This window comes from Oryza brachyantha, chromosome 6 (assembly GCF_000231095.2).
Source record: "Oryza brachyantha chromosome 6, ObraRS2, whole genome shotgun sequence".
Classification (NCBI taxonomy): domain Eukaryota; kingdom Viridiplantae; phylum Streptophyta; class Magnoliopsida; order Poales; family Poaceae; genus Oryza; species Oryza brachyantha.
This window is the reverse complement of record NC_023168.2, coordinates 17,951,423-17,976,931: the sequence shown is the minus strand read 5'-3', so window position 1 is coordinate 17,976,931 and position 25,509 is coordinate 17,951,423. Positions and strand designations below refer to the sequence as shown.

Genomic DNA, 25,509 nt, shown 5'->3' with positions numbered 1-25,509 from the left:
ATCCAAGGTTTGCTCTCTCCTCTGAAACACCCTTCTATTCCACTCTGTCCAAATTTCCCAGTTTACCAAAAGGAACAGAAGAGTTCAGCCTTTTGTTGTGTTCTTGTCGCTGTTTGGGAAGGAGAATTTTTCCCAGTATTCGACCACACCATCCGTGTTCTCATTTCCAAGTGCCCGGGTTTGTTGGTTCAGCTTCATCATGATCTGCTCCTAAATCTATTTGGTTGAGTTGCATTCCTTGAAAAGATGCACGGCTGTTTCTAGGTTCCTATAGCACATCTGGCAAAAGTAGCAGTTTGTCCAGCCTCTTGTTTGCAACCGGTCTGTAGTCCACATCTTATTTTGTAACAGTAGCCACATCATCATTTCGCATTTGGAAGGTGCCCATGTGTTCCAGATCAATCGTGCTTGCCTCGTCCCTATTCTTCCTGCGAATTGGACCAAATACGCTGCTTTGGCTGAATATTGCCCATCTAGAGTTGTTTTCCAATGAATGTTGTCTTGAACGTCATCTCTGAAGAGGTCATCTGTGTTTGCTGTGCTTAGGTTCTTCTAAATACTGTAATACTCTTCGACCAACTCAATATTTATGCTGTGTTGTACGCTTTGTACCCATCTATCCTATGTCAATACTTCTCTGACAGACATGCGCTTGTGTTTACATTTTGCAAACAACGTGGGCGCTATTTGGCTGAGCGTTGCGTGGCCAAGCCAATTGTCCGTCCAGAAGCTTGCTCTCCTACCGTCGCCTATCTGCACTCTCGTTAGGGCACTGAACAGGTTAGCATCTTTGCTATCTACCTGCAAGGTCATCCCCATCCAAGGTCTTGTCTGGTCTGCCCATTGGTACCAGTACCAGCGCAACTGTAGAGCTTTTGCAAACTTTTCTAGGTTCAGAACACCCAGCCCCCCAGCTTCTTGGGTGAGCATACCCCTTCCCAATTTACCTTGCATTTCCCTCCTGTTAGGTCTCCTTCACCAGTCCAGAGAAATTTCCTTCTAATTTTATCCAAGTCGCTGATGAAATCCTTTGGTATTTTGATTGCTGTTTGGAGGTATACTGGTATTGAGGATAGGACTGACACCAACATGATTTTGCACGATGGTGTTCGCGTTAAATGTTGCTCTAGATGGAGAAGGGACGTAAAAGAACATAACGCACACAGCACCACTGACAGTTTGACACATTGGTGTGGAGATTCATGCGAAAAGCTCGAATCGGGATGCTACCGTCGAGGACTGCGGTATGGTGTATTTGGGCTATTTGTTTACTGTTCGTTCAAAACGAACGATTTATGTTGAGTGCTACGGTGCTACGGTGCTGCGGTGTTTCAATACTGTCATATTTTTCGCAGTTCCTCTCACAAGAACAGTGGTTATCTGCATTATCGCGTACAATCCGAACCCCAAAAACTCGCTTACTTGTCTGAAAGTTCTACAAGATACTTGTGAAATCCTTGACTTCCAAATGAGCCGTTATTATCATCTGGTCCTTGTAGGGGTGGTAATGGATAAGTCACTTGGGTTCTTTCATTTTTTTAAAATTTTAACTCAAAACTCTATACAATTTTATTTTCAACCTGTTTTGAACCCGGCCCTTAAATTTTATATGCAAAATGGTTGGACTCATCACCCCTAGGTCTACCCAGTACAATTTTATATGCAAACGGTCTTCAGCAGCTGTTTCGCACATTTTTAGCATCTATTCCCTGAGTCCAAGATGTTTATAGAGCTTAAATCCATCATTGGTATACAATTCGAGAAATATTGTCCCACAATGCCATTTACCTACTCACCAACAAATATTATATATTTTGGTACTTTCTTCTCCCCATAAATCCAATATATATGGTGGATTTATAGTTTGTAAGTTGAATTACAATGATTTAAAATCCATGGTGGAGCTAGAAATATCCAACTCCAAGAAATTTCATATCTAGAGTTGTGCCAAATCTACCCTACTATGTACAAACATGTTTTGCCCATTCTATATTTTTCGTTCATCGTTCTTCAAACCCAACGGATACAAATCATCTCCTTCAGATCAGACGGCTAGGATAAACTCCACCTCTCTTTACGCAGACTTTATATATTTAGATACTTTCTAGATTAGAAATTATCTTATCAATTATAGAGTTTTACATATATTTTAATTAGAAATAAATAATACACTTTCTATATATTATAGATACTTTATATAAATATAAAGATATAATCTTTTTAATTAAAAAGTTTGTATAAATATGCATTATATACCTTTAGAATCAATGTTCAGTGTTCAGTCATAACATTGGCGTGACATGTGCAGTAGCAGTAGCATAAGTCAGCATGAAACGACATTAGAATGCCGATAACAATACACGACAATGAAGTTCGTGTTCAACACCATACCATAATTGTGCTAAACATAAGATGTACCATTATTATTGGACGCCCAAATAGCCAAATAACTAACAATAATACCAAAGATAAATTTTTGATAAATATAAATAAGTATTTGGGGTTCTATATAGATATTTTGTAGGCACCAACTTTTATGTGAAATAAGTAATTTTTTGATCTGTCAAATGATGCATCAATATATAGAATATGTTTTTAATCATTAAAAGATATGTGCACCTCTTGATAATAACAAAAGGAAAACTGTCACGCCCAGAAATTTACACCAAATTTCTAAACAATAGCATGTATTAAATCTCGGTCCAGGAATCAGCCCGAGTACACACTATGACAAATCAATACACAGTTCCACGACTTAAAAACAAATAAAAACAATTATCTATCGAAATGCAGCGGAAAAAGAAACAAACTAAACCATCTAATCTTCAGCTTCAGCTGGCGATGACGGCTCCACACCACAAGCATTCTCGACGGCGGACTGAACCTCACTTCAACCTTCGAAACAACTTTCTTCTGACACAGGCTCTGGCACTTGCTCTGGTGGGGGAAAAAGTAAGCAAGGCTGAGTACAAACCACCGTACTCAACAAGTAACACCCAAGAGAGGAGAATAATGAATGCAATAGGGTATCAAGGATAGGCTAGGGTTAAATTGCACAAAGCTGTAGTAATTTAGCAAAACAATAGATAAAATAGACTGAAATAAAAGTAAAGTAAGCATTTAAAATAATCATCCACTGTCCAACGTTACACCACGTTGCAACAGGCCCAGACCATTGTCGAACATTACACCACGTAGCGACAGGGTCAACCCTCTGTCCAACGTTAAACCACGTTGCGACAGACCCAAACCACTGCCAACGTTACACCACGTTGCGCAGGGTCAAACCAGTTCCAAGATTAATAAAATTATTAAAGGGGTTCAACTAATCCCAGTGAGTCTGTCAGTTCGCCCAATAACCGCAGGCACGGCTATTCGAATAGTTTTACTCTGCAGAGGTGTACAACTTTACCCACAAGACATGGCTGCCAAGCATGTTACCATGCCCCAATGTATCACCACGATACCTCAGTACGGAAACCATGATAAGACCTTTCACCTAACCCTCCCTAGACAATCGCACCACACTTCAGGTTTCACCCCCTCCTTTACACCAAGTCGGGCAGTCCCCTCTTGTGCCTTGGTAGATCCGGAAGCAGCAGAGGCTTTCGTTACACCACGATTGCCCGTCCATACTCCATCACGACTACCCTTGCCTCGGTACGTCAAATAGGGACAAGCTAGATTACGAGTCTCACCGTTGCCCATTCTGGCTTGTGGTTAGTACGTGTAAGACTTTCAGGGTTTCCTGAGAACCGGTCCTTGATTGCCATGGGCACGACTCTCAAAACCATGCACCCACAGCCCACCATAAGCAATATTTTAGTTTATTATTAATCCACATCGGGAGATTAACCATGATCAAAACCATTAAAGGTCTATCAAAGTCTAACAAATAATTAAATAATAATTGGTGAGCTAGTTGAACTAAGCATGGCTAAGCATTGCCTAAGCCTATTTTCTAGTCAAATTAACTCTGGGATGACAATAATAATGAGTGGGAATCAACGGATATAAAGGTAAATGCCCAATAGATAAATAAAGTAAATACATTTGAATACGATGCATGTTTGAATGTAAAAGCGGGGGATTTTATAATCATAGGTTCAATATGATCAAAGAAGGGTGCCACTTGCCTTGCTTAGATCCACGAAGAACTTCGGGACGACTTCGGGAACGAACGACGCTTCAACGGGGGAAAAACCTATGACAAACAAGGCAAAACAAGAAAAACATGCTAAAAACTACTAAAACAGAGAAAGAAACTATTTTTAATGGATTCTTGGCAATTTTCTGGATTTAATGAAACTTGAGTGGACCTAAACGGAGACTAGATGAATTACTTATGAATTTTAGAAGTTTATCTGTGTTTTTAAACTAAACAGAAAACCTCAATTGAATTATTGCGCAATTAATGGGGCTGCTGACGTCAGCGAGGAGAGAGGAGGCGCTGACGGGTGGGGGCCACCTGTCGGTGGGAGAGAGGGGAAGTGGGCAGCTGACAGCTAGGCCCCACGGGAGGAGAGAGAGGGAGAGAGGGGAGGAGAGGCTGACACGCGGGCCCGAGCGAGAGGGAGGGGCTGGCGGGTGGGACCCGCTGGCCAGTGAGAGGGAAACAAAGAGGGGGAGGAGAGCGCGGCTGGCGGCGAGCGGCGCGACGGCGCGGCGGAGACGGCGACGGGGTTGCGTGGCTCGGAGCGGCAACGAGTGGCAGGGTCGGGTGGCGGTGGAGGACGTCGGCCGACGGCGAGCGGCGGGGCGCACTCGCGGTGGCACGAAGAAACAGAGGAAGGGAGGAGAGCGGGCTCACCGGGGTGGCGCGGCGACGACGGTCGATGCGACGAGATCGATCGGCGCCAGGCGATGGTGGCATGGCGGCGCTGCGGAGCAGCGTCGGCGGCGCGAGAGAGAGGAGGATTTATAGGTGGCGGCTACCGCGCGTAGGGCGGTGAGGCGGTGACGGCGCATCGCGGCCGGGCGGCGCGCGCACGGAGGAAGAGGAGGGGGATGCAGCGGGGCGGCGGTGCGGGAAAGCGGGGGCGGCAAAACGACGGCGTGACGGTGACGACGTCGGGCGGCGACCCGGCGGCGACGCGTGGCTCCTGGCGCTTACCGACGGCACGGGGAGGTCGGCAGCGGCGGCGAAGAGGAAAGAAAGAGGGAGAGAGGAGAGGAGAGCTCACCAGCGGCGACGGAGAATGACAGCAAGTCGGCGAAGATGAGGCGGAGGTGGAGACGCAGACGAGCGGCGGCTTGCGACATCGCGAGCGTGGACGGCGACACGCGGACGGCGAAGTCGGGCACGACGGCGAAAAGGGCGAGGAGGCGGCGAGGAAGCTCGGCGACCACCGGTGGCGACGAACGCCGGCGGAAGGTCGGCGAAGCCGAGGCGGAGGCGACGGCGCGGCTGGACAGCGACGACGGGCAGCAGAGGGCGAGATCGCATGTCGGCGGCGAACGGCAGGGCACAGCGGTGGCTCGGTGGCGAAGGGGAAACAGCGGCAGCGCGGCGGTGAGGAGGGGATTTATAGGGTGGCGGCGCCGGCTAGGGCGGGATGGCCGGTGGAGACCGAGTCGGGCACGGCGAGGTCTCGGCGGCGGCCGTTGCGGCGGCGGCGGTTGCGGCGCGGCGGCGGAGTCGGACCCGGCGCGGCGCGGCTCGGCGCGCTGGCGAGGACTCGGTCGTTGACAGGTGGGTCCCACCTGTCAGTGGCGCGAGGGAGGAAGGAGGCGGCGCGGACCTTGCGGGCGCGGCGCGGGTGAGCGAGCTGGGCCGAGGCGGCGCCCAGGCGGAGGGGGCGCGCGCGCGGGAAGGCGCCGGCTCGGCTGGGCCAGCCTGGAGGGAGTGGTGGGCCGGCTCGGCTGGGCCGGCCCGGGAAGGAGGAGAGGAAAAAGAAAAAGGAAAAGGAAAAGGGTGGGAGGAAAATTGGACTTCGGCCCAATTTGAGAAGGTAGGGAAAAAGAAAGGAAAAAGGAGGGAAAAAGGAAAGCCCCACTTTTACCGAGTTTTAAATTAATTTGTTTGACCAAATTTTATACTTCTGCGATTTGAGTTTAAATCCAGTTAATCGATTTGCGAAACTCGATTTAATTAAATTAATTCCTTTTAGAGGGATTTTTCCTGAGTTAATTAAGCCGATTATTATTTACGAATTTCTTTTACATATTTAGGCTTGGGATAAAACTCCGGGCGTGACAAAAACACAACAAATGGAAGCATCATTAGTAACTTCACTCTGTTAAAAATTGTCTTATATTTTTTTAAAATGGAAAAGAACTTGTGCCATAAATATTTGATAGGTATTACATGATCACTTAATATTTGTTTTAAATATATTTTTTGTAATATTGGAAGAAACAATGAAATTTGTTTTGAAACTCATAAAAAATAGACTTTAAATTATAAGTTATGTTAGAATTTCTTAGTTGTTTTGTCCATTTGATATATACTAGCATCAAATTTTTTTATTTATTATAAGAAGACAACAAATTATTTGGACGCAGAACATGTTTGTATAAAATAGCTTTTTATTAAATTCAACTTTATAGAGTTAAATTTTGTGTTAATATTTTTAATTAAAATTATACTTGCAATGTGTGAATTTAATCTTGTACCGATTCTAAAAATTAATGTATTAGTTTATTATTGTAGTGTTTTCTGAAATTAGTTTATAAATTTGGCCATGCGAGTTCAGGAGTTTCCGTCCAGGCTTAAAAACTTATAATTGCAATGTGTGTCAACCTTTAATTAATTATACAAAACTACGATAGTCATTAATAACTGGTGGCTTGCTGCTATTTTATATATGTTTGTTTAAAAATAATTAGATTAATAAATATTTTAAAGACAAATAACTTTGAATGTTTGGTTTATATAAAAGAGTTTATGATATGTTTTTTGCATTACTAAATTCAGACATGGCTTTAGCACCATTTTCTTTTATGAAACAGAGAGCGGTGGTGGCCTGGTGGGATATCAGATATAGATGGGCAGGATGGGCCTCCCCTCCCAGCCCATCCCTTAGCCCAATATGAGCTACCATTGAGCCCACGTCAACATCTGAGCCCATCCAGTAAAACCTGTATAAATAAAGGAAAAAGTCTACTAGAGGTCCCTAAACTTGAAGCCGAGTTTGTTTTTCGTCCTTTAACCACGATACCAGAAATGTGTACTCCTAAACTCACGAAATCCATTAAAACGACAGTATTGACTTATCTTTTGACCTGTTTTATTGACGTGGTATCTGGTGGGTCCCACGTGTCATTTTTTTTTACCTTTTACTCTCTCCTCTCTCTTCTTCCTCTCCAGAGCGCTGCTGGCGGGGTGGGGCCGGTGGGCGGTGGCAGCCGGAGCGACGGGCGTGGTGACAGGCGGATCGGCACGGCCAGCGATAACGTGCTGCGGTAGGTGTGGGCAAGCAGCGTGCAGCGACCGGCGCGGTGCTGGTGTGCAGCAGCCCAACACAAACGCATGCAAGCAAGATTAACTGATTAATCCATGCAGTAGCTATTAATTAAGCTAAGCCTTCATCATCAATGGCTGCACCTTGACCTGGTCGAGCACCGGCCCGTACGGCGACACGCCATAGCCGACGCTGGTGTAGTAGTAGGAGCTGTAGACGGTGACACACACCATAGACGGCGTGGACCAGCATGTCGCCCTTGCAGCCGTCCCTGCCGTCGCCGACGGCGAAGGAGAGGTTGTTGGCGCGGCCCGGCGCGGTGCGGATCACCTGCGCGAGCGTGCCCTCTCGGCCGGAGATGAGCTCCACGGCGTGCTGGCCCTAGGCCGCCGCTCGCCGCGCTGCACGCTGCTCGCCCGTGCCGGCCGCTGCATGCCGCTCGCCTGCGCTGCACGTCGTCCGGCCGCACCTGCCGCAGCACGTCGTCGCCAGTCGCGCCGGCCGCCGCCCCCACCCCCGCCGGCAGCGCTCTAGAGAGGAAGAAGAGAGAGAGGAGAGGAGGGGAGAGAAGAGGGTAAAAAATAAAAAAACATGACACGTGGCACGTCGGTGAAATCGGTAAAAAATAAGTTAATACTGTCGAGATCTTTTTAAACGGAGTACATATTTGTACTGTGGTTAATTGTGGTTAAGTGACTAAAAACAATCTTATCAGACCTGTGATGCTTTTTCCATAAATAAATAATTAAATATCCTCCACCCGATCCGACCTACGGCCTACCCCGCTGTCACCGACCCAAACCGCGACCCGCTAGGGCCGACCGCCTCGCAGCGGGGGGGCCCACACCCCTCGCCCTCGCCTCGTCACCAACGCGTTATTAACGAGGCGCTATAATCCCATCCCGTCCGCCTCTTCCCCTCTCGCCCCCCCCACCCCCCCCCCCCCCCCCCCCCCCCCCCCCCCCCCCGCGATCGCGCGCGCCGCCGCCGGTGACCTCCCCACGCGCCTACCCAGCCGTCACCATGGCGGACGTCGCCGGGGACCGGGCCCACGCGGCCGAGCCGGAGGAGGCGCGGCCGCCCTCATCGGCCGCGGCGGCGGCGGAGGAGGAGGAGGAGGAGGAGGAGGAGGGGGACGTGTGCCGGATCTGCCGCAACCCCGGCGACGACGAGCACCCGCTCCGCTACCCGTGCGCCTGCAGTGGCAGCATCAAGTTCGTGCACCAGGACTGCCTCCTCCAGTGGCTCGACCACAGCAACTCGCGTCAGTGCGAGGTACGGAACCCTCCTCCTGGTGGCCTTGCTGGTTGCTTTGGGGCCTTGGTTGTGTCGATTAGGCGGTGGAATTGATCGATTGGATGCTAATCGGGGTGCATATCTTGCTAATTTTTGGTGAATTTCCCCCCTGGTTAGCTGGGGATAATAGGGCAGGCTCATTTCGCGCTGGATAGGGCTAGTGATAAGAGTGATACTTTTTGGGCGATAGTAGCTTTTACTTCTCGAAATTGATAGAATTTGTCGAATAGGGTTTGAGAACTGTGATGGGACATTTTTTTTCAAGATTACTCTGCAAGGCTGCAATTTATGTTAATTTGATCTTATTGCAACACTAGCTATTTTCAGTATTTCTCGGCAATCACATTTACAGATGTAAGATTTAGTAATGACAAGGTTTCTACCTGTTATTGCAAGTGATTGAAAGCTGACACATTATTTATCCCTAGAAGAAGCTACATCTCCTGAATTATTGCTTGGTTATTGCAAGTGATTGAACGCTGACACATAATTTATCTCGAGAAGAAGCTACATCTCCTGAATTATTGCTTGGATCTGTTCATAATCTTGAGGGGCAAGTTAGGTATAGGTTGATAGATGCCGGGACATAATGGCTCTGCATGAAAAGAGGACATTGCTATTTGTTTCTCCTTTTGTTCTTCCTAAGTCAACAGTCTCATTTTCCATAGTTTAATTTTCTAAACTATTTGTATATGCATTGCAGGTTTGCAAACATGCGTTTTCTTTCTCGCCTGTGTACGCTGACAATGCTCCGTCAAGACTCCCCTTCCAAGAACTTATTGTTGGTGTTGGGATGAAAGCATGCCATGTACTTCAGTTTGTCCTTCGGCTTGCCTTTGTTCTTTCAGTTTGGCTCATGATTATCCCTTTCATCACCTATTGGATATGGAGGCTAACATTTGTGAGAAGTCTTGGTGAAGCACAGAGGCTATTCTTGAGTCATATCAGTGCTCAGTTGATCCTAAGTGATTGTTTACATGGTTTTCTTCTCTCAGCTATTATTGTCCTTATATTTCTTGGAGCTACCTCTTTAAGGGACTATATAAGGCACTTGCGGGAACTTGGAGGACATGATGCTGAGAGGGATGATGGGGGCCGTGAAAGGCATGGTGCACGAGCTGTCAGAAGGTTACCTGGTCCTAATAACAGGGTTCCTGCTGCAGATGGTAATGTTGATGAATTAGCAGAAGCCCAAGGACTTGGTGCAGGTGAACTTTTAAGAAGAAATGCAGAAAATGTTGCCGCTCGATTAGAACGACTTGAAGCTCAAGTTGAGCAGATGCTAGATGGTTTGGATGATGCAGATGGTGCAGAGGATGTTCCATTTGATGAACTTGTAGGAATGCAAGGCCCTGTTTTCCACTTGGTTGAGAACGCAATAACAGTAAGGATTACTTTCCTGCCCTGCATAAAAAATCTTTTTTTTTGTGGACACTGCCATGCTGTTGCAATACTTTTCTTGCATCTTATGGGGCCAATTTGGAAATGATTAATATTTAGTTTTAATCTGCCACTGAACTAAACACAATGCTTTCCAAACTGGCCTTGCATAGTTTATATTTGTTATTCATTTGACATTATGTTATACACTGTTGCACATTATGCGCTTATTTTGCTAACTTAGCCAGTTTTTTTTTCCTTTTTTGCTTCTTCATAGGTGTTTTTTTTTTCTGATTCCTAAAAAATGCCATAGATGGTCTGTGGAAGTCTTTCTGTATCTTCATTTTAGAAGCTTTAACAGCAGGGATCACGTTGGTCTTCTCAAGCTGTACTACAGCTGTGCTGTGTCCTAGAGAGTGTTTATCCTTTATTTTCTTACTCTAACAGGTGCTTATTTTATCCAGGTTCTGGCCAGCAATGCTATATTCCTCATTGTTGTGATCTTTGTACCATTTTCATTGGGAAGGATTGTCCTGTACTATCTGTCATGGTTTTTCTCTTCAGCTTCTAGTCCCATGCTGGCAAAAATGATGCCGTTTACTGAAACTGCTATTTCATTAGCTAATGATACATTGAAGAGTGCACTTAATGCCGTGAAGAACTTATCTTCTGACAGCCACAACGAAGGTGTCATTGGTCATGTCATTGAGGTGGTTACTCAATCCTTGAAGATAAATGCCACTAGTCTTACTGTAATGCAGGCCACTGGGAAGAACAGTCTGATAAAAGGAACTGCTATTGGCTCGTCTTATCTTTCTGATCTCACAACTCTTGCTGTGGGATATATGTTTATCTTTTGCCTTGTCTTTGTGTACATCGGATCGTTGGCTTTACTGCGCTATGCGAGGGGAGAACGGTTCACCATTGGGAGGCTCTATGGTATAGCTACCATTTTAGAGGCTATTCCATCCCTTTGCAGGCAGTTCTTTGCTGGAATGAAGCATCTCATGACTATGGTCAAAGTTGCATTCCTTTTGGTCATTGAACTTGGTGTATTTCCACTTATGTGCGGTTGGTGGCTTGATGTATGCACCTTAAAGATGTTGGGTGCAACAATTGCTCAAAGAGTTGAATTCTTCACAATGTCACCGTTAGCAAGCTCCTCAATCCATTGGCTTGTTGGGATTATATATATGCTGCAAATAAGCATATTTGTCAGTCTTCTTCGAGGGGTATTGCCCAAGCCTTTTGCTAGCTCCGATATCAGATTTGTAAATTTTCATGATCTCACTCTCATTATGACTTTCTATGATAGGTACTGCGCAACGGAGTTCTTTATTTTCTGCGTGACCCTGCCGATCCAAATTACAATCCGTTTAGGGACCTAATTGATGATCCTGTGCATAAACATGCTCGGCGAGTTCTTCTGTCTGTTGCTGTGTATGGAAGCTTGATCGTGATGCTTGTCTTCTTACCTGTCAAACTGGCCATGCGAGTTGCTCCATCTATTTTTCCTCTGGATATCACGTGAGTAATCGTCTGTGTATATGTTTCTTATTTTGATTGTTTTCCATTTTAGTTTTTTACACTTACATATTGTTGCTTTTGTGGGTTTGCAGCATTTTTGACCCATTCACAGAGATCCCAGTTGATGTGCTTCTGTTCCAAATATGCATCCCATTTGCAATTGAGCATTTCAAGCCTCGTGCAACAATTAAAGCACTTCTGCATCATTGGTTTGCTGCTGTTGGTTGGGCATTAGGCTTAACTGATTTCTTACTGCCAAGACATGAAGAAAATGGTGGGCAAGAGAACTGGAATGGCAGAGCAGGCAGAGAAAGGGCGCATGGTGGACGGGAAGTGGTTGCCCCACAGCTGGAGCAGCGTATGATACAACATGTTGCTGACAATCAAAATGGCAGGGGTAATCCCAATGAAAATAGTGAGGTTGCTGAAGAATCTGATGTTGATGACCAGGGGGATTCAGAGTAAGTATAATATCTACATATCTGTAAAACAATAGCTATTTTTGTGTATAGCATGCTTAAACTTGCATATATTGTACTATTTTTTTTATATGTTGAAGTAAGTGCACTGGTTTGTATATAATTGAGTTCATAGTTAGAGAAAAAAATTCTAGAAGTCATATTCAAGAACTCAATATATTATTTAGTCTATAGCATTATCTATTAAATTTCCTGAATCATATATCAACTTGAATTGTGTCTCAAACTATTTGATCCTTTTGAAGGTATGGTTTTGTTCTTCGGATTGTGCTCCTGCTTGTATTGGCATGGATGACTCTACTGATATTCAATGCTGGAATGATTGTTATTCCAATCTCGCTTGGTCGTTTGGTTTTTGAGGCTATTCCTCGCCTGCCAATCACGCATGGCATCAAGTGCAATGGTAATTTGCTGGTATTTTCTATGTTGTTCAATCATTTTTGTTTCTGTATACTACATATTTGCTAACACCATGGTAAATTTTCTTCTTTCTTTGTCAGATTTGTTCTCTTTCAGCATTGGATGTTATATTATCTGGAGTGCAGCAGCTGGAACCAGATATGCAATTGATTACATTAGATCACGACGACTGGCCTTCCTAGTGCAACAAATTTGCAAGTGGTGCTCTATTGTTGTGAAGAGTTCTGCTCTCCTGTCAATATGGGTAAATCATCTTTGCTGAATTTCTTTGTGTTTATTATGAGTTCTAAGCCTACTGAGCTGTGTCTGAAGAATGAAAAGTCTTTGACTAGAAGTCTTTATATAGTTAATATTACTTTTGGAGGTATAATTACGAGCATATGCTTCACATCTAACAATAAATGTTATTTCCTTTTTCAGATCTTTGTTATTCCTGTGTTGATTGGACTCCTGTTTGAGCTCCTGGTCATTGTACCTATGCGGGTGCCTATTGATGAGAGCCCGGTTTTTCTGTTGTATCAGGATTGGGCTCTTGGGTTAATATTCTTAAAAATATGGACTAGGCTGGTAAGATTAAAGATTTGTGATCGTTTAGCCCTCTGTTAATTTGTTACTTGTGCTCCTTAGAGGTCTCACTTGTTTTGATGTGCATTAAAGTAGGTTTGTGCTGATGTCTTACATACTTTTTCCAGGTTATGTTGGATCAAATGGCACCTTTGGTTGATGAAAGCTGGAGGACGAAGTTTGAGAGAGTTAGAGAGGATGGCTTCTCGCGTTTGAGAGGTCTATGGGTCCTGCATGAAATCATAATGCCTATCGTCACCAAGCTCCTTACGGCTCTCTGCGTTCCATACGTTCTTGCAAGGGGTGTCTTCCCAGTGCTTGGCTACCCACTCATTGTGAACTCAGCAGTCTACCGTTTTGCCTGGCTTGGCTGCCTTATATTCAGCGCGCTGTTCTTCTGTGGCAAGAGATTCCATGTTTGGTTTACCAATCTCCACAATTCCATTAGGGATGACCGGTATCTGATTGGGCGGAGGCTGCACAACTTCGGCGAGGACTCGCCCCATTCGAGTGAATCCGGGGGTACTACAGCATCAGACGATGACGAACCCGAGCAAGCACTGATCCCACGGGATCAGGAAGGTGAGCTGGGGCTGAGGTTCAGGCGCCACATCATGCGTGGAAACCAACAACCCAGGATGGCTGCATAAGCAGGGACGAGTTTTTGACAAGGGGCATAGACACGGTCTAACTTTTGCCCTGGATCTTCTGCTTGTGGTTAGTAATCCGCATTGTAGAGTGAACGAATCCGTCAGTTAGTGCTAGGAAAAGGTAAGGATTGTTGTACAACAAAGACCCAAGGGAAGAACAGCTGAAGGAAGAACGCCAGAAAACTCGCGGTAAGCTCAATTCCCTGTGGCTATGTTTGCTGACTGTAAATATAGACGAAGTAGCCCATACAATTTATTGTGGTTCTGATGTGTAATGGACAAATGAAACTACTCCTATCTCAAAGTTGGATAGTTGCTATAGGTTGGTAGGCGATGTCATCCAACCTCTAATATCTTGTGTGAACTTTCTTCAACCTGTTGGAAGGGCTGCAATGAAATTTTACCTCCCCCTCGGCTGACAAGGCGGGCAGCCGCGTGGAGGGGAACTGGCCCGTTGACCGACTCGACTCGGAACGTGCAAGGAAATTTCGCCTTCATTTGTGTACATCGAGATCGGCAACGGATATCCAGGACCTGCTGGTTAAAAATATTTCTTATTTATAATAGAATTTGATCAAATGTCTAAAATTCTAAATAAAATTATAAAATTATTAAGTTTATGACATTATGACTGCAGAATTTATGTGTATTAATTTTTTATTTAAAATAATCATCTAAGAAATTATTGATGATCAGAATTTTTAGAAGATTGATCCTCTAACGATAAATACTACTTTTGATCGTGTAATAGATTCTGCTCTAACGATAAATACTTTTGGCCGTGTTGATTTGCATCATGACTCATCAGAATTCAGATGGGGAACTTCTTGGGATTTGGATTTGCTCGTCACAAGCGAAACACGCGTCTGAAGGTGCACGCTGCGGGCGATTCACGCAACCAGGAATTTCGGATGCGATTCTATTCGTATCCGCACACGCAGTTCATCGCAACAACTTATTAATAGACCGCAACTCATGAAAGTCTTTGCATATTCAAATTTCAAATTCGCTCAAAAGGTTCCTTCCTAGTTCGAACAGGCGATACAATACACGAGAACAAATACTAAATGACACGTCAGTACTAGTCCCCAACTCCCCATTAATCGTGGTCGTCGACTCGCTCGCCTCGTCAACTAAGCTCTTCGTCCTCCTGCCTGCTGTTCCCCTCTCCCGCTCCGGCGTCATCCATGTCGATACAAGGCCAGGTCCTCGAAGTCAGAGGTGCTCCTCCACTTCCACTCCCCCGCCAGATTTCCTCTCTCGCTCAATTTAGCGGCGGCGGCGGCGCCTCACCCGTGTGTTTTTATTTTTTTCCGTCAGTCACTGGGTGCAGGAAGCTGCGGGACACGGAGTTCTTCTCGCGCCAGGATCCCTACGTCTGCATCGAGTACGCCACCACCAAGGTCCGCACCCGCACCTGCACCGGTAATCCTCCCGCCGCTCCCACCCCCTCCTCTCCTTCTCTCTTCCTAAACCCTGCATATGCATGTGCGCTAGTACGCGACGATTTCATATCGACAACGGCGTGCTGCATGTCCAGAACCGCCAGGATTTGAGCCGTGGAATCGTGGAGGTCGCTCCAGCCGGCTTAGTGTTGTTGCGCGTTCTGCTGTCAATGCTGTTTGTTTGTTGCCTTTAGGGCACGCTCATTGGACTTGATTGGTTGGGCCAAACATCGTTACTCCCAAGGTGAGCGAGGAAGTGTTGTTCCTTTGTTCAGTCAGCAGTGCAGTGCTCTCGAAGAGCAATGGCGAATTGGTCATAGTTCCTTTTTTTTTTTTTTTTTACAATTTCTCTAGTTTCTGAGCGCCATGGTGCTTAGCTTGTTCGTTACTACCCTGTTCCTAAATATAAGCATTTCTAGGTTGTTTACCATAAACTAAGGAGATGTTAAAAGGTTACCTTATAGTCAATTCAGTGGTCAAAGTTTTGAACTGATTAGAATCCCTTTCTAAGCATCTGGTTGGCTTTGGAATAATTAGAATCTTGGGAATCAGAAATGTTTATGTTGTGGTACAAAATTTGAATCCTAGAAATGCTTATATTTTTGGAACAAAGGTAGTATAAAATCAGGGGTGGAACTATGCCGTTGAGAATAGAGGTATTAACCATTGTGTCATGCCTTTCCATATAAAGGCATTCCTACATATCCTCTGCTTGTCACTTCGCAGTGCCATCACCTTGAATGTTTCTTCCTTCTTCTATCAAAAATACACCAATGATTTGTGTATTATAATACAATTGTGCATTTTATTATAATACAATTGTCGATCTTCTATAATTATCAGGAAATTTTCCAAATACTGAGACATGTTTTTATTTAAATTCCAAGGGGTTCTTAGCTTTGTACCACGTAATAGTGAAATCAATCACCCAGTGCCTTTTTCTGTGTGGAGTTTAGGATATTTCTAATAGCAAAGAAATATCCATTTCTGATATTTTATATCTATGAACTTATTTCCTAATTCAAGCATCCTTCTGCTAAATTGAACTTCATCACCCTACTACTTTCTCTGTTCTCTACCATAATCCAGCGCTATTCTTTTTCTATATGAATATGGTATTGCTGCCAGATGGGGGGAGGAACCCTACTTTTGATGAGAAGTTTCATATACCTCTCATTGAGGGACTTCGTGAACTGAGCATTTCTGTGTGGAACAGCAACACGCTCACCCATGATGACTTCATTGGCAATGGCAGGTTCGTGGATCTCAATTACAGGCATTTGGTGATTACTGTTCCCAAATAACTGTCCACTGAGCCTTTTGTAGGGTGCAGCTGCATAAGGTGCTTACACGTGGCTATGATGATTCCTCATGGCCCCTCCAGACACGCCATATGAGGTAGTCGTATTTCTTTTACCTTGAGGTCATTGCACTTGTGAACTTCCTGATAGTAGTATATCTTCAGGTCTGCTGGGGAAGTGACACTTATTATGCATTTTGATGTTTCAGCAATGGTGAGAGACTGGTTAATCTTTGCTGTTTCCTTATGCTTGTTGATATGAAATTGCCTCATTTGTTTCCTTATTTGCACCAGAGCAAGCCAGGTAAAATTGCTGCCACGCCGACTACCTATTCTGTTCCTCCAGTGCCAGTACCAGCAGTGCCATATGCTGTCCCCTCACCTTCATATGCACCGCCTCCGGCAGGATATCCTATAATACCCCCATACCAAGGCTATCCTACTAGCCATGTCCCTGCACCATATCCTGCTCCAGCATACACACATCCACCTCCTCTGCAAGTTCGTGATGCTGAGCAGAAGGCATACCCTCCTACAACATATCCTCCACAGCCATACCCACCGCAACCGAGGGAACAACCATACCTGCCACAGCCGCAGGGACAACCATACCCACCACAGCCACAGGGACAACCATACCCACCACAGCCATATGGACAAGTTTATCCACCACCCCCAGAAGGACAGTCCACATATCCACCTGGTAAGATCTGCCTGAGCAGACATGAATTCATCAATTCACTTGGTGTTAATTGAGCATAATAAGGTTAGTAATCTGTTTTTACCATGATGGATCTCATGCAGCGCCCTATCCTCCAACTTACCCACCAGCACCATATTGATATTGCACACATAGGTGGACTGAAGTGTCCACATTAAAAGCAGCAAGTGTCCAGCCTTCGTCATCCAGTTAATTGAAACAAATAAAATCGTTCTGAAGTAATTCATGCCAACATCTTAGCAACCACTGGTACTGGTTACCATCTGATGTGTATTATATATCATAGCTTGCAGAATGTCACGAAGGGATTTGTTCTTATGTTGTTGTATGTTTTGGGTTTGCTGAAATAGTGACCCAACTTGGTTCTGTTTTGTGGTCATGCTGGTCTGTAACTACTGCCGTCTAGATAGAGGGAAGCAGTAATTCTAGTTTTTAACTGCAGCTGCCTGATAATTAACTGTGAAAGTTGCTGTAACTTGTCGACTTTGAACTGTGGTATTTGAGATGTTCAATAAACTAGTAATATATCCGTGTATCACAACAGGCTCATATAATTGATAACATGCCCATAGAGAAAATAAATGTTTTTTGGAAGAAATCATTTGATTTTTTTTTTGTTTTTGTTTTTGTGGAAGTGGTGTTTTTTTGCGTGACTTGGGATGGGAAGGAGGACAATTTGCGTGACGTGTGATGGGAAGGAGGATAAACGTATCTGCTTTTTCTTCAATAAATTTTCTTTGTGCTATGATCGATTTGTTTTCAGTATTGATGTTGCTGGTGCTGAATTCTGCTCTGCTGATGATGTCATTGCACAAGTTCTAGTTGATCACTTAATTTATCCCCCGACTTACTGGGTTTGGATGCCTGATTTGTGTAAAGTTGACCTAGAGTTGGTATTTGTTTGTTATTCTTGTTATTTGCTTGATCCAGATTCCAAGCTAATGTTTACCGTTGTATTTCATGGGGCCCTGTTTGCAAAGCAGGAATTTAATTCCAAAGGAAATTTGTATAATAATATCGTATCAATTGATGCCTCTTATCCTCCAAATTTTCTGTAGAACATTTTTTTCTGAATAATTGGGCATGAGCTACGGAACTTTGAAACTTGTTCTCGGGAGATTTGACCCTCTTATGGAACATCGCTCTCCTAATGCTATTTTTGCATGTCCCTGTAGATTTGTCGTAGGAGACGGTGATTTTTTTTCACTATTTACCACTTTTACCTATATGACACGCCAACAAATCCAAGTCGTCATATTTTTCCTCTGGAATAATTAACTTTTTACTACTCGTCATAACAAATTTATTATTGTTATAGACACGTGAGGGGCCACATATCATAGACAGCGAGCAATAAATCTGTTATTATCCAATTCTAAAAGTGGCAAAAAGTTAAATGCCTCTCTTCCTCTAGGTCATCTTTAGTTTTGTGGCCATGGACTCCCAACACCACGTAGAAATCATTGCGATAACCCTTGTGATGTTGGCGTTGCTAAGTATAGAGTCATTGCTACGATTAGGACTCTACATCAGCATTGTTGTCTATTACCCCACCTCAAGGCCTTTGATGTAGGCGAACTCTATCGTGATGAGGCTCATGACGTTACTCCTAGAATGTTAATGGTACTGAAATGTGTTGATCTCTCTATTTGTTTGTCCTAAGTCGCTTGCCAACCATAGCTCTGTCTCATTATCTTGCGTACGTCACTATTGGTCTGTATCCTGTCACAACAACCAATTAGCTCGTCATTCAACTCCGTTCACATGGCTCTCTACTCAATGAATCATACCAGTGTTGTTGGTCTCATTGTTGTTTTCTCTAAATCTAGCTTGTTTATCATCGCTACCTAGTAATGAGAACTATAGGAGAGATGGAGCAAAAAGTGGCTGATATTTTGTGCCAACAATCCACATGAGCACGCCAACATGTCTTGCCACGTAGGCAAATGTGATAAATGTCTTGCCACGTAGGCAAATGTGATAAATAAATTAGCGACTCTTCTCTCTGGTAAGAAAATAAAGTATAATTGTAAAAATAAGGATAGATCTTTGGAGAAGTGCACATTTAAATTCCATAGCACCAAAACCATTTCGAAATAATTCTATCATCTTTAAAACACACAATTACACAAATTTCAAAGAGAACCATTCAATTCTCACCGTATTAGAGAAAAAAAGGGGGGGGGGGGGATTAGGATTACACCATCGAACAAAAATAGAACAGTAAAACGTCTTATCTTGAAATTCTGAAAATAAAAGAAAAAAGAATAACAGTACGTTTCGCTCGAACTGCGAGGTCCGCCATGGCTCGTCTCGCCGTGGCGCTCTTGCTCATCGCGGCCGCCGCCGGTGCCCACTCGGCGAACCCTCGCCTCCCCACCTGCCGCGCGACAGACGCCGCAGTCGATGTGGCTACTACCACGCAGGAGCACGGCGGCAGCGGGAGGCGGATCCTGGACATCACGCACGCGCTCCAGCCGGAGCTCCCGGTGCTTGGGTCGGACGCCGGGGTGGGTGGGTCCCCTGGTCGCGGCTGAAGAAATCCATGGCGAACGGCTCGCTCTCCAACTTCTCGGAGCTCCGGATGAGCGTGCACATGGGCACTCACGTCGACGCCCCCGGCCATATGTGGCAGCAGCACTTCGAGGCCGGATTCGACGTCGACACTCTCGACTTCGAGATCCTCAATGGTATCGATTACCGAAGCTTTTTTTTTTTTTGGCGTGATTTCCTTTTCTCCTTCGTACGAGCCTCGAATTTTGTTGGCTCTTCTGATGAACTGGTATTAATACTGAGCTCTTTCAGAATTCATATGCAGTAGTCATGATTATGAAATGTGTGAGGTGCATATTCATCTATAAATTTGCTAGGTTTTGTTCTCATTTTTTTTTCTAATATGTTGATAGGAGAAATGCATGTCATTTTGATTTTAAAGTTTAATAAAGTTGTACTCCATTTCTTATTGTTATGGACAGGTCCTGCATTGCTGGTTGATGTTCCGAGAGACAAAAATATAACTGGTACTATGTTGTATTTTCTGAAATTCGTTCAGCACTTTTTTCTATTGAATGTTTGGCCTAATTATGTTCGATTAATGCCGACATTGATCAAAACTTTCATTCCGGGGCTGTAGAGATGAGTGAGATGCATGGTTCACGTCATTATTGAATTTATTTACTCTAATTCACCAAATTTGGCACTTCCCTTCTGTAGTTCTTCAGGAAGCTTAAGTTGGCATGCCTGCTCTGATATGTTTGGATTAGTTTTGCTAACGAAATTATGTTATGCAGCTGAAGTAATGGAGTCCCTGAACATTCCAAGGGGAGTTCGTCGAGTTCTTTTCAGAACATTGAACACTGAAAAGTAACTAATAAATACATCCCCACAAAAAAAACTTAATACATGATTCAGGTGTACAACCTTTATCATTTAAGCTCCATATGATGAAAGTTTTATAGATTATGAATTTTTTATTTTCAGGAAGCTTATGTGGCAAAGGAGAGTGAAACTAGTTTTGTTGGATTTACAGAGGATGGGGCACAATGGTTGATTACACAGATGTTAAGCTAGTCGGTAAGTAATCTTAGTGCTGCCATCCTGTTTTATGGAAAAACCGTCCGGTCTGTGTTATGGTTCTGATCGATTGGTGTGTTTATTTTTGTGGGGCAGCCCAGACTGGGCTTAACCGATTTTCATTAAGGTTAGAAGCATGTACAGTGTGGGTTTTACAAACTCAGCAGAGTTTGCTAAGTCCGGCAAGAGCCGGGGCAAAAACAAAGATCAAAAAGGAAAAGGCTACTCCTCACAATATTTGAAATAGCCAGCCTCCGTCCAAGTGATGATTTCGTCTCTAATTTCATTGAACACTTGCGTTGCTGACTTTGCTTTGTTTTCAAAAATTCTAGCGTTACGTTCCTTCCATATAAGCCAACAGATCATCACAAACGCCGAGTCAAAGGATTTTCTGTACCTCTTGCCAAAACATTTTCTTGTCTTCATCCACCAACTATCCAATGGCAGGCCACATTCGCCGGGGACCTGGAATGACACTGATACCCAGCACTTCCATCGTTCCCAGACTCGGTTGGTGAAAATGCAGTCGACGAGCAGGTGTGTACAGGTTTCTTGCGGCGCCTGGCATAAGGGACATGAAACCTGCGTCGGCCATCCTCGCTTTAATAGGTTGTCCGCCGTTAAGCACCTTTCCTTGAAAGCAAGCCAGATAAAGAAACGTATTTTTGTAGGAGCTCTGGTCTTCCACAGAAGAGAGCCCCACCTGCATCGTTCTTTGGCTATGAAGAACAGGTCGTATGCTGAAGAGACCGATAGTTTCCATGTGTTTCCCTGCTCCAGATGAGTGCATCTTCAACCTCTGTGTCTAGTTGCAAATCATCTAACTCATCCTATAATTGGAGGTACTCGGCTAGTGCTCTAGTTGAAGGCGCCCCCTTTATCGTTCTGATCCAGTGACGATTAATCATAGCTTGCTGAACTGTCATGTTTGGCCTAGAGGTATGGGAGAAGAGAGCCGGGAAGGCCTGCTTAATCGGGCCACAATGCAGCCAGCTGGATTTCCAGAAATCTGTTTTCTTGCCATCTCCGACCTGAAACTTCATTGCTGCATAGAACATGCTGTCTAGTTGGCGATCATGTTGATACTTCCATACCGCTGTCCAGGGCCTGTCATTCTGTGATTTTGCTATTGCCGCCCATTTCAACCTCAAAGCTTTCCCGAAGCAACCAATCTCTTTTATGCCTAATCCTCCAAGCTGTTTTGGCATGCAAACAGCCGCCCATGCAACTAGGCAATGGCCTCCGTTAACTGTTTCCTGCCCCTTCCATAAGAAACCTCTGCATTTTCTGTTAATCTCTTTGATCGCCCACTGTGGTATGTCCAATACTGACAAGAGGTGAACTGGCAGGGCCATGAGCACCGAGTTGATGAGCGTGAGGCGGTCACCTGTGGATAGGAGCTTTGGCTTCCAACCACTTACTTTTTTGGCGAATCTGTCCAAGGTTGGCTGCAAGTCATTTTTTGTCAATTTTCTCAGAGACAAGGTCACCTGTGGATTGGTGTGTTTACCTTTTACAACCTGAACTTAAAATGTTTGCTTGCTAATCCTGTAGGGGTGGATTATCTGTCAGTCGCTTCATATGAATATATGATTCATGCACATGTAGTTTTTTTTGAAAAGAAGGGTAAGAAACCAGACTTCCTATAAGAAATATCCAAAACTATGGATCAGCTTTAATACTCTCACCAATATCTCATAGTCTCTTACTGTACCTGTACTTCATAAATTTTACATGTCTGGCATTGTTGATCGAATTACTCTCAAAATGCTAACGCTAGTTCCAAAATAGTACCTTCCAAAACTAATCAACATGTTTCTCACTTTCTATTTATTCTAATCTCTGGAGTACAAATTAGGAAGCATACAAATTCTATAATTGTATGCTCCTGAGCTTCGAGATCTATCAGGGGACGTTTATGAAACAAAATAGCTGTACAAATTACAGGGTGTCATGGTGATACCAAGAGGGAAAGAGCTTGACATTAGTGGATTTAGTCTCGACTTATACATTGAACACGTTATTTTTTCCCTTTTTTCCAACTAGCTTTCTAAATGACCCATAAGATGTGTTACTAACTGAGAGGCGGTTAATTTAACTCTCTTGTATTGTTCTTAATACCAATGAAAAGAAACTCAGGTAGTCAGAATTAGGGGGTATTTCTTGGATAAAGCAACTCAATAGTCCATCATTTGTACACTCATTGGTTGACAAAAGAAAAGGATCCGTGTTTTATAAAGTATCTTTTGGCTAGTGCTGGTGGGGGCTTTGGGCTTTATATTGGAAAGGGCGATGGTAATAATCGAGTTAAACTGACAAGGTTGCAGATCATGATTTTATGAGCTTTACTCCTCACTTTTTGTAATGTGTACTTCCCTTTTGTCTAGTGCTCTTCTGAAGAACATTACACTATATCTGTCGGTGATTTAGAGGATCGTGCATGCTACTTTGCATTTCAGTAAGATATTTCTTTATGAGTATATGTGCCACTTGTTTGTTTGGCTATTTTTTCATGCAGGAAATTATAATTGTAGAAGCTCTGAATTAGATGATGTGGAACCTGGCATGTATATGTTGCATTGCTTACCTCTAAGGCTGGTTGGAGCTGAGGGTTCACCAGTCAGGTGCATCCTTATTAAATGATCAGGTCCTTGAGGTACTGTTCTAGCTGATGATGTGTCTCCTCGACATGTTGGTAAAACATTGAGCGTTTATCTTGAAGAACATGTATCTCATGCACATCTGCTTGTGTGGTAGAGTGAAACTAGTTATATGATGGAGAAGAAACTGGTGTAATATTGGATTGGTGTTCAATGATCATGTACCTTCAAAACAATGTTCATTTTCATGTATGTGTTATTTGCTCTTCCATTTCTCTTGTCAATTCAACACTGATGATTCCTTTACATATATCATGTTTCTCCATGTTTTGTAATCTCTCATGGTTCCGTTTTGGTATTGTTAGGATACCATCAACTCTAAATGAAAGTTGGGAACACTATTATTTATCTATAAGTCTATTAAAAATTAGGCTCTCTTGCCTTTCTGCAGTTAACAAAGTACTCCAACATTTTTTACTGCCCTAATTCTAGATGGAGATAGTTCCTTCCAGAAACTGAAACTGTATCGAACTACTACATTCCACTAGACCACATTACTGAACCGATATTGCTGGTGTTTGAAATTTGCACACTAAATCAATACCTAGCTGAAAATTATAGTTTGGTTGAATGGACATGAATCCTTGTTTCTTTTTGCTTATTTCACCTCATCAGCATCCATTTCCTCCAAAGTGAGAGACAGAAAGTAGTAGTCCCAGGATCATCTGGAATCTCAGTGGCCAGTTGGCACTTGCACACACATCTACAGTGAAAAAGGAACCCCAACAGTTCAGATCTTACAAAATACCAGGGGTGAAACTACTTAGGCCTTATTTAGCTCCCAAAATTTTTTTCCAAAAATATCACATCGAATTTTTGGACACCTAAATAAAGCATTAAACATAGATGAACCAAAAAAACTAATTGCGCAGTTATGTAAGAAATCTTGAGACGAATCTTTTGAGCCTAATTAACCCATGATTAGCCATAAGTGCTACAGTAACCAACATGTGCTAATAACGGATTAATTAGGCTTAAAAGATTCGTCTCGCGGTTTCTAGGCTAGCCGTGAAATTCGTTTTTTCATTCGTGTCCGAAAACCCCAACCGACACCAGATCAAACATTTGACGTGACACTTCTCCCAAAAATTTTCTCAATCTAAACACTACCTTAACATGTCATTCAATCATCACAGGTCAGCCTTTCTTCAAGGACGGTCCTTTCCCTGCAGGTCTTCCTAAGCTGCTTTTCTGATCTGTGATTTCAGCAGCACGCGTGCTCACAACTTCACAAGGAGATGAGGACGATGCACAGTTTGCATGGAACAAGCGAACCATGCCATGGTGGTTAAAATGCCAAGGTTGGCATTGGCATTAAAATTCTTTACAGCCTTGTCCCATCTGTAGATGAACTGGTGCTGAAGATGTTAGACCTCACCTAACCTTCGGACAGGTGAGAAATGCTACTTCTATCATTGGGGCCTTGCTTCTAATTATGAAGTGTCGATTGATTAATGATGAGTTTATGCTGTGGTGTGTTGTTTATATGTTTTTTTTCCACTTCATTTAGAAGGTTGCTAGCTGGGCTAACGAATCTGGTTAAGTTTAAGTGAAGCTGCGTTATTATATATATGACAAAATCTGTCTAATCTGCTTGTCCGAGTCTGATGAGGTCATGTACTTGGTTCTTTTCATTCCAGGTAGCGAGATAGTAACCTAATTAGATATTTAGTAGCTTTTGAAGTTAGGCCTTGACTAATTACCGTTTGTGCTGCTTTCATCTTTTCAAACCGCACAGAACATGCCAAATTGGGACAGTCATGTCTCTCTTCAAAATAGAAAACAAAGATCGGAGTATACATGCCTTGGTTTCAGAACTTGCACCCTTGAAGTTTCTTGGGAAAATTCTCCATTACTTTTGCCTCAACTTTACTGTTCCAACTTCCAAAGTGACATGTACATTTCTTCAACTTCAAACTTTTGCTCTGCGGCTACTGTTTGAAAAATTGATGGTTGGGAGCTAATTAAGCACATGTCCTGGAATGTAGATCGGTACTGAAGTCCTAGGAATTCAGCATTATGTGTAAACTAAACTGACTGATTGGTATTTATTCACCAACTTGGGGGTATCAATCACCATCAACTGGGCAA

At 43.7% G+C, this 25,509-nt stretch overlaps 3 protein-coding genes across 3 annotated transcripts; all 3 read left to right on the top strand.

Moving 5' to 3' along the window:
• The first annotated feature begins 8,319 nt into the window (after nt 1–8,319).
• LOC102709008 (probable E3 ubiquitin ligase SUD1) lies at nt 8,320–13,882 on the top strand. The gene is made up of 9 exons (XM_006657110.3): nt 8,320–8,678; nt 9,403–10,083; nt 10,544–11,311; nt 11,395–11,606; nt 11,699–12,067; nt 12,331–12,488; nt 12,586–12,749; nt 12,926–13,072; nt 13,198–13,882. Exons 1-9 carry the CDS (start codon nt 8,427–8,429, stop codon nt 13,717–13,719), a joined length of 3,273 nt encoding a protein of 1,090 aa, XP_006657173.3. The 5' UTR covers nt 8,320–8,426; the 3' UTR covers nt 13,720–13,882.
• A 601-nt stretch (nt 13,883–14,483) lies between these two features.
• Nucleotides 14,484–17,739, top strand: LOC102708726 (extensin). The gene is made up of 7 exons (XM_015838357.2): nt 14,484–14,940; nt 15,040–15,144; nt 16,293–16,419; nt 16,491–16,562; nt 16,630–16,678; nt 16,759–17,167; nt 17,269–17,739. The coding sequence occupies exons 1-7, from the start codon at nt 14,907–14,909 to the stop codon at nt 17,304–17,306; spliced, it is 834 nt and encodes a 277-aa protein (XP_015693843.1). The 5' UTR covers nt 14,484–14,906; the 3' UTR covers nt 17,307–17,739.
• Nucleotides 17,740–19,453: 1,714 nt separating this feature from the next.
• On the top strand, nt 19,454–23,618 carry LOC102708449 (cyclase-like protein 2). Its single transcript, XM_040524769.1, is given in 7 exon segments — nt 19,454–19,699; nt 19,702–19,875; nt 20,161–20,205; nt 20,476–20,548; nt 20,666–20,676; nt 20,679–20,758; nt 22,108–23,618. Coding segments are annotated over 6 exon segments (591 nt in total). The 5' UTR covers nt 19,454–19,488; the 3' UTR covers nt 20,756–20,758; nt 22,108–23,618.
• The last annotated feature ends 1,891 nt before the right edge of the window (nt 23,619–25,509 follow it).

Bases quoted from the DNA above. Each gene is read 5' to 3' on its own strand.
- LOC102708726 (XM_015838357.2), top strand. From the start codon at position 14,907: ATGTCGATACAAGGCCAGGTCCTCGAAGTCAGAG. The intron at 16,679-16,758 runs GTGAGAGACTGG...TATTTGCACCAG, and splicing joins ATTTTGATGTTTCAGCAATG to AGCAAGCCAGGTAAAATTGC. The intron at 17,168-17,268 runs GTAAGATCTGCC...GATCTCATGCAG, and splicing joins ACAGTCCACATATCCACCTG to CGCCCTATCCTCCAACTTAC.
- LOC102709008 (XM_006657110.3), top strand. From the start codon at position 8,427: ATGGCGGACGTCGCCGGGGACCGGGCCCACGCGGCCGAGCCGGAGGAG. The intron at 11,607-11,698 runs GTGAGTAATCGT...GTGGGTTTGCAG, and splicing joins ATTTTTCCTCTGGATATCAC to CATTTTTGACCCATTCACAG. The intron at 12,750-12,925 runs GTAAATCATCTT...TTCCTTTTTCAG, and splicing joins CTGCTCTCCTGTCAATATGG to ATCTTTGTTATTCCTGTGTT.